General features: G+C 34.4%; 1 protein-coding gene across 2 annotated transcripts in view; it reads left to right on the forward strand.

Moving 5' to 3' along the window:
• The window catches only part of LOC110452795 (neuropeptide Y receptor type 5-like), a 35,906-nt gene extending 23,186 nt beyond the window's left edge, over window positions 1-12,720 (forward strand). For both annotated transcript variants that reach the window (XM_021501471.1, XM_021501473.1), the window contains exons 2-3: window positions 4,847-5,068; window positions 12,313-12,720. In XM_021501471.1, the coding sequence (XP_021357146.1) occupies window positions 4,847-5,068; window positions 12,313-12,675 (585 nt within the window). In that variant the 3' untranslated portion in view covers window positions 12,676-12,720. The remainder of the gene's footprint in view (window positions 1-4,846; window positions 5,069-12,312) is intronic.
• The last annotated feature ends 3,357 nt before the right edge of the window (window positions 12,721-16,077 follow it).

Consider the following 16,077-nt stretch of genomic DNA (forward strand, 5'->3'; position numbering starts at 1 on the left):
CCAAATTTGAGAATCTCTTTTACACTTTACATATCACGTGGAACATAAAGCCGTTTACCGAAGCAGATCCAACACAATTCTAAAGTTGTATTCTTTGATGTTATTAATTTATGCACTTATATACATGTACGATATGGTCTTTCTATGAAAGCTTTCAAATAATGCTTGAACAAAACGTATAATTATTTGATTGAAAAGTTTAAGTTAAGCATCAATAATATGAAAAACGTTTTGATCATTTTACATTAATAACAGACGGATGTGAAAATAATTGTAAAGTAAAAAGTGGAATTCATGTTGTTTGTTATAAATGTGGTAATTTTACATTAGTCAAATTGGCAATTAATTCAGAGCACGTATGAGTGTACATAGACACACTAAACGGAACTCGTTACAACATTTTGCATGTTAAATAACATACAAATGTATATATAGCTGCAATGATAAATAAACGTTGGCCTACGGAATTGCTGTTACCTAGACACCAATAATTGGAGGATAATATTTATATTATTAAATTATTGTGGAAAAGTAGTCAATGTGGCACGGTATTTTAAACAAACGTGATCAGACATTGCTTTTACTCGTGATGTTCTGTCTTTTAGCTTAAATGGTATTGCTCTGCAACATGAAGAATGTAAAATGAAGAAATAATTTTTGTGAACGGCAATGTCGAAGTTGAAACAAGTGATAGGAAACCGTTAATGATTGTAAATGGCTACCACGGATAGTAATAAAGGAAATACAGGACAATGTCATAAAAATATAACAGAGATACTTTACAACTTTGGTAAAAAATATACAATTTCAAATAATGATTGATGGCAAATATTGCGTTAAAACTACATTGAAACACCAGAAGAAAATCAGGTTAATTTTTGAGAGAAATTGGTAATCTCTTAATTGAAAGCCCTCTTCATAAATGCTTTTGTGTGGAACTCAAATATACAACATATGCTAGGCGTTCTAGAAATGGTTTAGATGTAAATCAAGCTAAAACCTATAATACCTTGTCTATAATTGTAATATATTTTATAGATACCACAGCTATGAACATTAACGTCCACAAATACATTATTGCACGAGTCTGCGCAGTTATGTAATTATATACAGGTGTTCTTACTAGTAAGCTCTGCCAGGCAGTGTACGTATGACAGTAACCTGAACTAACAGCTTGTAAAAACATTGGTTCACGTGAATCAAGATAACATTTCCCTACACGATGATGGAGGCAGGCCAAATTATACTGCCAACAGATGACAGCAGTAGATATAGACAGGGAGCTAACTGCTGCTTTGCATTTATAAATAACATAATAAAAATAGTGTATTTACAAAGTAGCAGGCAAATTAGATGGTACCAAGAATACACTATTCTGTTTTGTAACCAGATAATAATGTTAAGAGGTTTTTATTGTGTAAAACTGAATGTCTTAAGAAATAATTTTACAATAAAAAACCAAATATAATATTGTGGACATAGTATTAGCATAAAAAGATATACAACATGTACTTATATATCTAGAACCAAATCTGGATGTAGACTGCAATCAACCCACTGCTTGAAAATAACAGTTTGTTTACGTTCAACAGCTGTCGCTACTGTAAAGTATATGTCTATGAGAATGGAGAATATCGTGAAAAATATTCCTTTAACAAATTAAAAACTTCATATTTTTGAAACGTTAACGCAGAAAACTTTACCACATTTTGATTAATTCATTAATGATTATATAACAAGGGATATAATTATCAATCTTTGAATCATTACCGGATTTCATTATGCTTTATCCATGTTTGCAACAATTTTACCAGAGGGCATTTTATATCACAATAAAAATCGTGTATGCATGTGTTGGATTCTTGATACACAAAGAGTGTCGAAAAACGTTTTTGGTGAAAAACAATTCAAGAGGAGCGTGTGTTATAAAAATACTGAACAGGAACTTGTGTCTAGATAATCTTCCACTGAAACGCTTGCTGGTAACTGTAGCACATTCAACACATTCACTTCAGCGCCGATCATTATATGTCTACTTCACTAAAATTTCCGCCAATTATTATAACTATTAGTAACATTTGTCTCGTTCATGATAGTCCTTTTGCTATCTGACAAGCACAAACTTGCTCTTTGTGCACAATACTAATGTTTATTTTTGGGAGAGACATATCCTGTATACATTGAAGTTACATATACTTTTAAGTCCGACAGGTGTACTTACTTGTCCAACAAATCTCTGTATTTTGTTTGCTAGACACGTGTCTTTTCATAAGGAAGAAATGGTTCACAGGTGGAAAATTGTTGGAACAACATTCTACTAACTTAATCAATGTAACGTCTATGATACAACCATATGGCTGGATTAACGATGGACCGCCTACTCCACTCCATAATTAAGTAGTTCAAAGACGATATTAATAGGCAATCACTGTAATAAGATAAGAAGTCGCTTCTTTAGTAAAAACAACTTTCTTCAGTCTGACTATTTCATAGCACATTAAAGGACGGGTTTGATCGAATGTTCTGCAGTATTCATTTATCCATTGTTTCTGAAAAGCTCACAAGACTTGAATAGGCTTACTTTGAGATCTCGCATATTTTGTGTATACTTTATTTTGATTATTTTTGTGTTTAAATCGTGTACGAATGAAATGAGATTAAACTTCAATGAAAGTATTTATCTGATAAAACCTCCCCCATCTAAACGCCACTTAACATTGTACATACAGTCTATATCATCTCAAGTATCGCATCATTATCCCAATGTTCCGAGAGTCGCTAGGACCTTTGAGCAGTGTCAGTGCTGTAATTGTATTGGTAGTATCTGAACTTCTCCACATTCCTTCCCGTAAAACTGTTTAAATAAAATACCAGTGGAGTTGCCATCTCTTTTTGATAATCCGTTTTCAAAGTTAGCATGGTTGTGTCAATTATTTTGTGTTCGTCTGCCACGTCTGTATTATCTTTCTGATGAAAATTCCTTAGTATTTGGTATAAATTGGAACATATTGGCGATGGTTTTGAAAAGATAAATACTGAATCACAAATGACAAGTAATTGTCAAATAAAAATAGTTTTGTTCCCAGATATAAAACGTCTTGACTAATGATGTTATATATACAGCTAAGGGTACAATAACATCAACAAAAACAAAAACACATAACAGAGAAGGGCAAAATTAAAAGTCTTTTCTATATAAAGAATGCAAAGTACGCAATTAATAAATATATACCCCTATGGCATACGGTTAGGTGAAAATTCATTACTGTTGCAAATACAATTTACATTAAAAAACACCAAATTGGATATGTTAAGGTATCAAATATTTTTTTAACAAAAGGGTATAGCGCCAGCATCATCTGTTTTGTTTTTTGACATGTGTGTTCCGTTCATCTTAGACAAATTAGAGAAATTGTATATTTTCCAATTGATTTATGTCCATTTAAATTTATATCAAAAGTAACCCTGTTTTTTAATATCTATACGTGCATTCTCTGTTTGTCGTTTTACTCATTAAGATATTGACCCCATTTTATTAGGCATCCTTGAGTTTCCCTCTGTAATCAAAATAAGATAACATAATGTCAGCAGCATACCTGCTCGATGAATCTTTATTTAACATCTGATTGCCATGTGGAATTATGGTAATCATCTCTGCTAATTGAAGCTATATGTATACGGTAATAATATTGAGCAGTTTATTGGGCAGTTAAATATAAAACTATACAGAGTTGTCGGCACATTATGACAGACCGTGCGCCAAATCTTCTGATAACGTTGCAAAAATGCATATGAAGCTTCTGAGGATATCGAATTGGTTCACGCTTTTAATTATTTACAGAACAATTCCCTCAAACGTTTTGGTAGGCTGTCTGTTTACCTAGCAGTTCGTGTTAAAGTGATGGATAAGGGGCCGTTTCCGAAATTTTCCGGCATGTGCGATAAAAAAAGTCTGTACTTAATAATCCACGGGAATAGTCGTGCCACAAAGATTAACTTCCTGTTTGATTAGATAGTGGCGGTCACCCAAGGAGCGGCGTATGGTAAACTGTTAACAGTTAAGCAGTTTCCGCGTGTTTCGGGTATAATTACAAAACGAAACACAACTTAATTTAGCAGCAATATGTGAGCAAAATAGAAACATTCACAGCTTGTCTCAAAATGATCACTATAATCTTTTGTATTCCTAACAAAATATTTCAAAGAATACAACTTTGTTGTGACGAAATACGGCAGTTTCATGGTTTATTAAATAGTCAAGTAGAACCGGCCGATTCGGTATTGTTTGTCACATTCTATACAACCACAACAATGCTATTAATTTTTGCATAAGAAGACATTCTACAACAGCATTTCAATACGTAACATAATATGTAACTATCGATTTTTCCATTATAAGAATAAGATTGACCATTAATACAATAAAGCAATTATATAATCGAATTATTGCATGTTTACTATTCATAAGGCATGTAATGCAATAGCTATTTGGTCAACAGCCAAAACCAAACCACAAAGCCTCGTGAAGGTAGAAATATAGAAGATTGACAAAGTGGATTCCAAACTAGGACATTTAGCATACCTACACACACACACATCTATATATAACTTAGAAAACGCTCAACGATTACGAACAACAGCGAAAGGAAAATATTTTTTTTTTACTTGGAACGGTTTTAATGCAAATGTCTGCAGAAACACATTGCATTACGACATTCACAATATAAAAAAATATTGATATATTTTTCATTATTCATTTAAAATCGATAGACTTTAATTGTTTGGCTGGCTACACTTATCCAGTATTATGTTTTGCCTCACAAAAACAGTATGTTGTGTTTTGTAGGTTGTGAAGATGCTGGTCATCGTCGTCGCCATGTTTGGTTTGTGTTGGCTGCCATTACACATATTCATCATAGTCACGGATTTCTACCCGGATGTGCTCAACTACACTTCCGCCGAAGACGAAAAGACCGTACTTGGGATCTATCTCGGCTCTCATTGGCTCGCCATGTCGAACAGCTTTGCGAACCCAATCATTTATGGTTTTACAAACGAAAGTTTTAGGGTATGTATATTATTTTTTACAGTTTTGTTGGTATGTTGAGTAAAGGTGTATCTCAAATTCTTCATTGCCGTATCTGTAACAAAAGTTTTCATTTGTAAATTGATTTTCAGTTGACAAAAACGGGCGTAATTAAAACGTCTGGTCACAAAAGTCTCGGCGTTTTAAGGTTAACATTTCTTTCATATATTTGCAGGCATTTGTTCGTCTGTTGGATGTCAATGTCTAATTGAGGCTTACGTATTGACATCGATATCTTTGAATGTTACATTATCATTATCTAGTTGCAACAATAACACACGGTGCTGTTTGTGCCTTAACTTAAGATTCTACTAGTCAAAGGAAAACATATAAAACAGCAGAATGATTCAGAAAATAGTATTTATTATATAGCTATGCATTTATATTCATCGAATAGTCTTTAAACCCGACTCAATATATCTGAATTTCACAGGGATCATGCATTAAAACCCTAGGTAATGTTCAGATCATCGTCTATACATGTACACCTAGACCAATGTGAACTCGGAAAATCTCGTGTTGAAACGTGTCTACATGTGTATAAAGTGTAAAAGACACTTTCGATGTACATTTGTAGCACGTGGGATGGCTGAAATAAAATGAAACATATATAATAATTACAATAAGATTATATAATAATACCAGTTTTTTTGTGAATGACCCTAGCGGCGACACAACGACTGGTCTGAGTACATCTTGGCTAAATTAGATGAACATAGCACATGGGCTTTGTGAACAATGTTTACTTGCCGAAATATTCACAATTGAAGTTCCAATTTAATCCGCCTTGCTACTTCCAGTCGCCATTGTGTAAACAGGTGCCTAATCTCGAGCTGATGTTCGTTTGAAAGAGTTTGAAGTATTGCAAAGCTTCTAAACTATCATGCCCAGAACCTACTCTCTAAGGATGATGTTTTTGATAAATTTACTATCAATTATTTACTATATTCTTTTTCGTTTTACACTTTACATACATTTGTACATGTCGGTATCAACAGTATACCTTAACTTGTGTCCTTCATCGTGCCGATGATTATACATAGGCGCATTCGAGGAAAAGTTCGTGATTAAAAGCTTGTGTGTGGGTTTTTTTATCTTAAAATTATCGGATAAAAGCATAGTGGCATGTTACTTCAAAATACAAGATATAAGAATCATTATTTTACGTTGAATAAATGTCATAGTTAACATAACCTCTCAGGAGCTTGTATTTCGACAAACATATATAGATATATATAAAACATTGTAACAGTGTAAGGTAAACAACAATTTTTTTATCACAAGATACCTACGTTGGAAGGATTAAGATAGAGAGGCTAAATAATCATGCTGTACAAAATTTGTCACTAAAACAACTTACTTAAAAACCAGTCCAGAGGGCAGGTGATTGGGACATAGCATTTATTTGTAAGCAGGAGCACGGGTTTGATAGCCGTTAATATTAAAAGACTGTATAAACACATTATGAATATGTAAAATCATGATGGAAGTCCGTTTTACCCGAATTACCTGACGTTATTTTCAATACCTTCAGTTCATCTATATTTCCACACTGTTCTCTGTATAAGGGATAGGAATTAAGCCATATGTATTTAAGAAAGGTCTGCCAAATATCTGATTCTTTGACAACTTTACTACAAATATATAGCAGGAATTGAACTTTCTATATCAACTGCACTACACTTCATATTATTTGTTGACATTTTTCTGCTACAATACATGGAGTTTCCTCACAGGATGCTGATAACCGAAAAGAGTCTGAAACCTTAATCATATCTTTTAGAATACTGTGTTCGATCCACTAAACACCAACAAACAATATTTAAACCCTTTATTCCCTAAATCTGTGATTAAAAGGATTGTAAAAAAAAAAATGTGTTCGCTTAAATGTTAAAATATTTCTGTTCAACATTCATATTTACAGTGGTGTTCAAATCGAATAATACATAAGTTGACATAAAATTGTACTGCAGTATTTTTTGGTCTGACTTTTGACAGCTAAATAAGTCTCATCAAGGGTCATTGACCTGTCAGAAGTTGAAGTAGCCAAAGTTATTTGTCTTTGGTGTAGAGGCATCCTAAAAATAGAAGAAAGTAAGGACTGGATTTTCTCGATCTCGAAGAGTTGTGCCCCTTTGTTTGCTTTCCTATACACCTTATTCTGGCAGTTTATCATACTTTATTTTTCTATTTGTTATGCACTTCATATTCATCTGATGAGAATGGGAGATATTTAAAAATGCACAAAATTCGACAAGAAAGCTGAAAGTTATAAAAGACCCCAAGGTGAAACTTTCCACCATGCAGGCCAGGTTTGAACATTTTATTGTAATGTTTGTTTTACTTTCCGTGTGGGGAGGATTTTTAATGCATCTCGACTGTTATATCAAACAATTAATATTCATTTAGATGGTGTCCCTGAAAATTATTTCTTATATAAGTTAAAATTTGTTTCAAGTAATACTCATACTCTCTGTTTTAAACTAGGAACACTTGCTATGTACTCTAAGTATTTGTGCAGTTATGATTGATTGTCTTCCTTTGGATAATATTTATGTGAGTTGTGTCCCTCACATGATTTCCTCACATTCCTTTCTGTTATATATCGGATATAGTTTGTTACTTCAAGTAACTGCACAAATACTTAGAGTACATTAAGATTATATGAGTCAAACAATTTTCANTTGCAACGGCAGTCACATTTAAGTTTTCCAGACTTTGTTTCGCCACCATTTACCATATCAATTTGTAACTTTGTATGTGGCTTAATCATAATAGATTACAGATCAATTTCGAAACATGTGCCAATATTTTATTTTTTTGCTGGAGTTACATGTATGGCCCTTCACACATTGGAATTGTTCTCATAATTATCTGTTTGCCATACTTTGTTCGTTACCGCTTGCCACTTAGTATGTGGCTTTATCATAATGGATTACAGTTAGAGTCCAATCCCTGTGTCAATATTTCATTTGTTGCTGGAGTTATGACCCTTTGCACATAAGAAATCTCATAATTAATGTTTTCCGAAAGTTTTTTCGCTACCACTTGCAACATCAATTTGTTACCTAATATGTAGCTTTGTCATAATGGATTACAGTTTGAGTTAAAACCCCGTGTTAATATTATTTATTTTGCTGGAGTTATGGCCCTTCGCACATAGGAAATTATCAAAATAAACTTTTTTTTTTACTTATTTCGCTACCGCTTGCCATATCAATTTGAAACTTTGTTTGTGGCTTTATCATAATAGATTACAGAGTTTGAACCATGTATTAAAATTCCATTTTTGACGGAGTTATGGCCCTTTTGCACATAGGAAATTCTCATAATTAACTGTTTTCCATATTATTTGTAACTTAGTATACATGTATAATGGATTACAGTTTGAGTTAGAATCCAGTGTCCATGTTCTATTTTTTCTGGAGTTATAGCCCTTTGCACATAGGAAATTCTTATAAGTAACTGTGATTTTTTCCATCAACACATGCACTTCCTTCGAATTGCAGTTTTCGCTGTTGCGAGGACATACATAACCTGATACAGTACATCCTTTGAAGTCCTTCTGTATGGCTTGATGATGTTTTTAAACCAATGGTCTGGAGCATTACTTGGTTAAAAAGACTGAATGCCGTTTAACAGAGGGTCTCTCTCATAATACTCCGGCTTTCTAGGGGGAGGAGTGGGGTCCCAAAGGGGACTCTCCAATTCAATTACACAATTTGTTGTTAGGACCCCTGCACATCTTTAGTAATAAGATTTTACGTCTGTCTGTCCTTCTATCTGTTATTAGCTCACCTGCCAAGGACAAGTGATCTTTTGCCCTGGTACGGCATCTGGCGTCGCGTCGCGTCGCATCCCAATTCAATGTAAACACCTAGCAACTTCATTCATTGACAGATTTTGGTCAAGCTTTATACAAAGGTCAAGTATGGGTATACTTGGGACATCTTTGTATTTCAGGGATCCAAGGTCAAGGCCAAGGACACATTTGCTATATACAGAAAATCATCCCGTCCCGTCGCGTCCCGTCTCGATTCAATGTAAACATTTAGCAACTTCATGCTTTGACAGTTTTTTGTCAAACTTTATACAAAGGTCAAGTATGAGTATACTTCATAAATCGTTGTATTTTAGGGATCCAAGGTCAACATATAGATAATCATCAACTGATTCAATTTAAACACTTAGCAACTTCATTCTTTCACGGATTTTGGTCAAACTTTATACATAGGTCAAGTATGGGTATACCCTTGTTTTTCAGGGTTCCAAGGTCAGGTCAAGGTCACTGTTGCTATATATAGAAAATCAACAACTGATTCAATTTAAACACTTACCAACTTCATTCGTTCATGGATTTTGGTCAAACTTTATGCAAAGGTCAAGTATGAGTATACTTTGGACATTGTTGTGTTTCGGGGTTCCAAGGTCAAGGCCAAATATCACTGTTGCTTTATATAGAAAATCATCAAATGATTCAATTTAAACACTTAGCAACTTCATCCAATATGTTATGGAGATGGTAATAATATACGGAAAAAACATGAATATTAAAGTCAATTTATCAACTTTAAGTGTAGAACCTTGTGTGTGTGCATACGTGGACTTTATTCAGCGTAATAAAATGTTTGCTTAAGCTTTTGGATAGCTTTTCAGCCTTTGATATCAAAGGTCAAGGTCACTTACTATAAATAGAACATCAGTTTGTGCACTGTATTTCGAATTCTGTTGGACTGATTACACTCAGTTTTTTTCAAGTCCTGCTTGAGATAACTTTTCAGGTCCAGTGGTCAAAGGTCAATGGGTCACTATAACTAGAAAATATGTTTAATGCACTAATGCACAATATCTTGATTTCTCTGGCTGATTACACTCTTGACTTTATACAGTGCTTCCTCAAAGAAAGTGCCTGCTTGGGATAACTTTCCAGGCCCGGGTGTTAGGTCTCTATCACTGTTACTATATGAATAGAGAATCAGTTTATACAATGCACTACTTATATTTTGAGTTCTGTTGGGCTGATTACACTCAAGACTTTATCCATTGCTTTTATAAAAAAAAAAACCACAATTGCTTTCACTAGTGTTTGCTACATGTATACCTAACCACAGTTTCTTTTAAATCTTCAATAAACATAATTATGGAGAATAGTCACGGCGGCATTTAAAATATATATATAAATCTTATTACCGGTTAGCTTGTAATAATAATAATAATTCGAGATTCTTTATATACCGCTTTATCACAACCTAGGTCGTAGATCGTCTCAAAGCGGTTCACAAAATATTATCCGTGGTTGTAGGGCCTTTGCAACCAGCCAATATCTTTCTCAAATCCCTGGGTAGCATACAGCCGGAGCTGCCATTTCGGCGCTAACAGCCAGCGTTCAATAATTCTAGCGCTGCCCAGTCACGTACTCATTTACAGCTGAGTAGACTGGAACAAGCGGAGTAAAGTATCTTGCTCAAAGATACAACACAGTACTGTGCCGTGACTCGAACACGCAACCCTTCGGTCACGAGCCCGGCGTCCTACCACTAGACTGCCGTGCCTCCGTGACTATAGTTAGGTCAGCAGTACAAGGACCATGGAAACAGTTTATTGCTGGTTCTGAAATTGTAGAATGGAATTAATTAACTGTTAGAATTGTTTTAAAGAAGACTATATTATCACTCATATCCAAAAATGTTTATTCAAATAAAAAAAACATGCTTATCACCAATGCTATTCATTTTATCCAGCATTTTCGTTTCGCTATTTGATTATTGCATTTGAAATCCACTCACGAAATTTAAATATATTTCTTTAATTAATGTGACACTTAAGCCTCCGAATCAAATGTAATATATCATAGTCAGTGGGTCAATATTTAGATTGATTTGTTCTCATTTGAATACAAGTCTTATCTGTATAAGACATGTTTCGTATCATTCCATTTACTACCGGAAGAAATTTACCGGAAAATACAATCCCTCTTTTTTCCGAATGTAGATATACCCAGACCGGAAGTTGTCTGGTCCGTAAAAGCTAGGACACACGATTATTTTTATATCTAGATAAGGTTAATCAATGAAGTATTGGGAAGTTTTCTTGATTTAGCTACATGATAAAATCAAACGGTCGATATGGTGAAATTGAGTGTCTTGCACAGCAAGACCTACAGAAGGTATAATGATATACGACTGTAACGCTTTGTCTGAACCTGTAGTAAAACTTCCTTATCACTAAAACAAGAAATGACAATTCCAAATTCCAAATATAAAAATTCCTTTTTCACCGATAATTAACGGAATTCATGAAAATAAAATATCAACACTTTATACTTTGTATCATCTTTTATTCATAACAGCTTGGTTTTATAAAACAAAAACCATACATAATTGTGCTAAATCTTGCAAAATCGACAATTTTGCATAAAAAAAAATGATCGTACATTGTAAGAGCAATACAACAGGCTCGCTGCTAGTTGAATTTAATAGATTACAAACCGGTAATTCACAAAATCTATCACGAGGTTATACGGGGTTTGAGGTGTGGAATAAATCACCCCTGAAATATTTCTTTATACATGTATTTAATCAAAAGTTGACATGGAATGTAATTTTAAACGGACTGATAACGGCGTATACATGAATTTCTAATGGATCGATATTAGTCCCGCGGTCACGCCACGTGTCCCTGACAAACTACTGAGATAAGTCAAACAGGAAATGTGATATTTTAGGTAACACTAGTTATATGAAGCATGATGATAAGCCCAAACACACACACCTTGCTGTGCGGACGTAAATTGAACTGGACGGACATACGGTGCGGTATGCAATGGTCTGTAATCTGGTATACACACCCATGCATGAGTGTCAGCAGTTCATTTCTGTACGAATAGTTACCGTCTGGTGCGAGTGATATTCACATCACATTAGTCTGGGAACGTTTCTTATAAAACAGGGGAAGGACAATTCCAAAATACGTTGACAGACCTCAATATAACGAATTAAAGCTGAGTTTGAGATTTATTGCATAGATGTGCTTCAGAGCAGACACTTAAGCTTAAGCTCAGTGCGTGTTTAATATTTGGAGCAGAGCGTCCGCTCCAGTTTTTTTGTTTTGAATGGCATTGGTAAAAATGTTTTCGATGTTTTTAGAAATGCAAGCATAGTTGCTAAATTAGAAGGACATTGGTCAATTATCATTATGCTTTAACCTGTGTCTTTTTTCCCACCTAGGCGGACCTTTTAACCCTGTTCTACATGTGGTTTCCGTGTTGCCATTGTATTAAAGACGTACTTCATAGGACCAATAGCCGAGTAACGCGAGACAGCGTCGTTTTTCGGCGACTTAGCACATTGCGAAGGAGTGAGGGAAATATGAACGATTTTAAAAGGAGCAGGTTCCCTAAAAGAGTTTGGAGCTCCTTAAGGCACGAAGACCTCAAACAGACTCGAGCGACGTCGAATAGAGATAGAGCGGGAAGTCACTGTAACGTCATTCTTAATTCACGACGCCATACAATTTGTAAAATTGTTGTTGATGTCATGGAGATATCAGAAATGGAAAACGCATCAGTGATACGTGAATCTAGCCAATAAAAGACTGCATTGGTGATTACATTTTTTGAATCAAAATGTTGTTTGGAAGAGAGATAGAGGAAGTATATGATATATTTAAATATATATATATATAAATTGTTTTTAATAAAATGTATATTTATTGTTCTTATTCACTGACTTGTTTGTTTTTTATATGACGTTATGGGACTACAATTTAAAATTAAAAACAGTTGTTTTGAATATTGACGCCCCTTTATGTGGATATCTGTTATAACTAAGATCAATTTCGGTCATAATGAGTCGCATGTAGTGCTGGGAATAAAGGAAAAGGAAAACATTACCTGTATATTTGTATATGATTATGTAAAACAGATGCATGTTTCTTTTAATCAACTGCCACAGTAGTGTACCGTGTACCATGGATGCTTTCCCACCAGCGTCAATCTGTTTTAAGTTTCAGATAAAAAGAAAAGTAGTTCAGAGAACACAAACTGCACTTCCTCTATTTATTCATTAAATTCATACTAGAAATAAGACCCACGTAAAAGATATTTCAAACATATCACAGATGATAATGATCAATTAATTGAAAACGCATGGTGTTTATAATTTGTGTATTAAACTCCGTGTTTATTACGTATATCGCCATATTGTCATGTTTAAACCGCTTTCGGCTCTACTATTCATATATCAATGGATCACTTTTAGCTAGGTCTGATCGATAGTTTCGTTATCATGTAAAAGGGGAATTCTTTACATCACTCAGAAATCCTGAAAATGATTGTTGAAGTAGACATTCGACATTGAAACAGCAAGCATTTTTCTAACTTCATGGAAATGTTTCCCATACTTCGTACTTAAACATGCGAATAATAATGGAACATGCTCAATATTGCTTTCAAATACATAGTGCAACAGCCAATACATGAATTACATCTAACTAATAGTCAGAATGAAATTTCCGTAGTGCACTAGATTTTATCTTTAGGAGAAAGAGCAATTTAGTTTCGGTTTGAAACCTCAGAAACAGTAACTAGAAGCACGTATCCATAACCATTTTTTTATCGCTATGATTATATATATATTTATCTTTAGCTGGAAAAATTAACCGAAGATCTGAGGCATTATATCACAACAAGCCGAACGAGAATTATCTAAAAATAAACGAGATTTCTTAATATATATCTTCAGCCAAAACGTGACTCTTGCGATTGTATCAGAAATGTGAAAACTGCAGACAAGTGCGTACACCGTACGCTCTAAACTAGCAACTACTATACACGTGCATGTAAACGATAGCACATGCTGCAGGTTGATTAGTGGCGACAAAACAAATAAATAATTGATCAGATGATATTGGTCCATTAAAGCTAATACGTTCCTGTAGTTTTGAACCATCATACTTAAAGTATATTCAAAATAACCCCTATCATTCTTCTCGTGACAAGTATACACGATAGAAAACAGGGCGATTCCTTATAAATTATTCATGACAGGTTCCTATCAACGTAGAGAAACATGCATTTTACACAGCTATTACAAAGTGTTATCAGAGATGCAGAATCATTCCCATACAGCTTGTACAGACACATCCTGCTAGGAAACGGTAGATACCTATCTACGAATAGCAAGAGCTTTACTTACTGACCTACACAGTCTAGACAATACCTATCATTCCTACACGTGCAACATGCATTTTGGCGTATCACATACTTAAGTTGTCAAGTGAATTTACGTACCGGTATTCATAACGACACTACATTGAGCAGTTCTAATAATACTGTATAAACTCATATAAGTAATGTGTGTTCTGAACAAACTTGTCAGTAGTGGATGGGACATAACCCTGTGATACATACAGTATCTATCAAGCGATAAAAACAACACATATTTCTGTACCTGTACTGTCGAGTAACGAGCCCCTATGAAGGAAAATACTAGAATAAAACAACAAACACACAAAACAGATCGTTAGGCCTTTCATATTTCTAGGGCTTACTCAGTCCAAGGGGGATGAAAGGCCTAGCGGTCAGCCTATTCTCTCTTTACATATATCTTACATTTGTAAGTTAACTTCCGACAAAAACCTTCATTCACCTATATGTCAATCCTCTGATAAATTTCGTTTGCATTCGTAATTATAAACTAAAATACTATTTAAATAATCTGTCACAATTTTTTTTTATCCATTACATATTTATCAAAAAGCATTTTAAGTTCAGAAAAATAGAAACCTTTGATGATATTAAATCAACAGTGTTTCTTATGTCTTCATTTTTTGTTTCTAGGTATAGGTCCCTGCCATATTCTTCTTCAATACTGTAGCTTCAATAACTGGCCTTCAGCAAAGCTGATGACATTTTGTGACATGTTATGAGCCCGATCATCTTGGATTTCAACTCATCCGGTGTTATTCATGATATTGAAAGAAAAGACAAAAAAACATTTTATAAAGGCAGATACACAGACCGAAAAAGGTAGACATGTTCTGTTGTATAAGTTAAATACCAATGTTAGCAATATATTGGTGGTATCCTGCTGTACTCATCAAATAGTAAACGAGATTAGATCTGCAAAGGTGTGTGTATCTCTTGTTCTTAATACATGATCCATTGGCAGAAGATGTTTGATCAGGTTTTAATATCAATTGGCACGCACCTGTAAAGAGAACCACTGTTAACTGTGCACTGTCCCCACTGACAGTGCTGATAACGCCAAACGATAAAGACGAGTGCCTTCTTTGATCAGATTCCACATAAACAGTTCACAGTTGTAGGTCTTGAAGTATCAAGATCCCAACACCAAATTTCAATAGATGAATACAAGATACATGTCCTCTATCTATAAATAGAAATGACACATTCTTATATATTTTTTTATTTACACGGTTGGGCTTTCGTTGTCCCGATGAATAGGTCGACTCCCAATGACCATGCTACAATGTATCATTGAATACACGTCACAAGGCACAAAGAAACAGTTAGGTTTTCTTGATATAATATTTAATATATTAAAACACAAAACACACAAGTTATAATAAGATTATAAAACCGACATAGCAATCAGGGGAAATCGGGGCAAGTTCGACTCATATTTATTTTTTAAGGCGTTCAGGGTAGTATGGCAGCACGACCGTTTTTTAAAACTATGATATTTAACTTTTCCTGTTGGAAGATCGGATGGCCGAACGAGCCCCGTTATAGGGTAAGTTTGGACAGGCAGTCGGGTAAGTTCCGCACAAATTGGAATCAGCTTAAAGTATGACGTCATAAAACATGCAACGTCAGATTTTCGAGCAAATTTTACGGATTTGTATGTGTTGCATGGGCCAAACTTGCCACGGTATCATGGGCCGAACCTGTCCGGGCCCAGATTGATATTTCAATAAATTCTTAAAGTACAGCAATACGATAGAAAGTGCTAGACTGGGCTTTTATGTAT

Source organism: Mizuhopecten yessoensis, unplaced genomic scaffold (genome assembly GCF_002113885.1).
Source record: "Mizuhopecten yessoensis strain PY_sf001 unplaced genomic scaffold, ASM211388v2 scaffold6891, whole genome shotgun sequence".
NCBI lineage: Eukaryota > Metazoa > Mollusca > Bivalvia > Pectinida > Pectinidae > Mizuhopecten > Mizuhopecten yessoensis.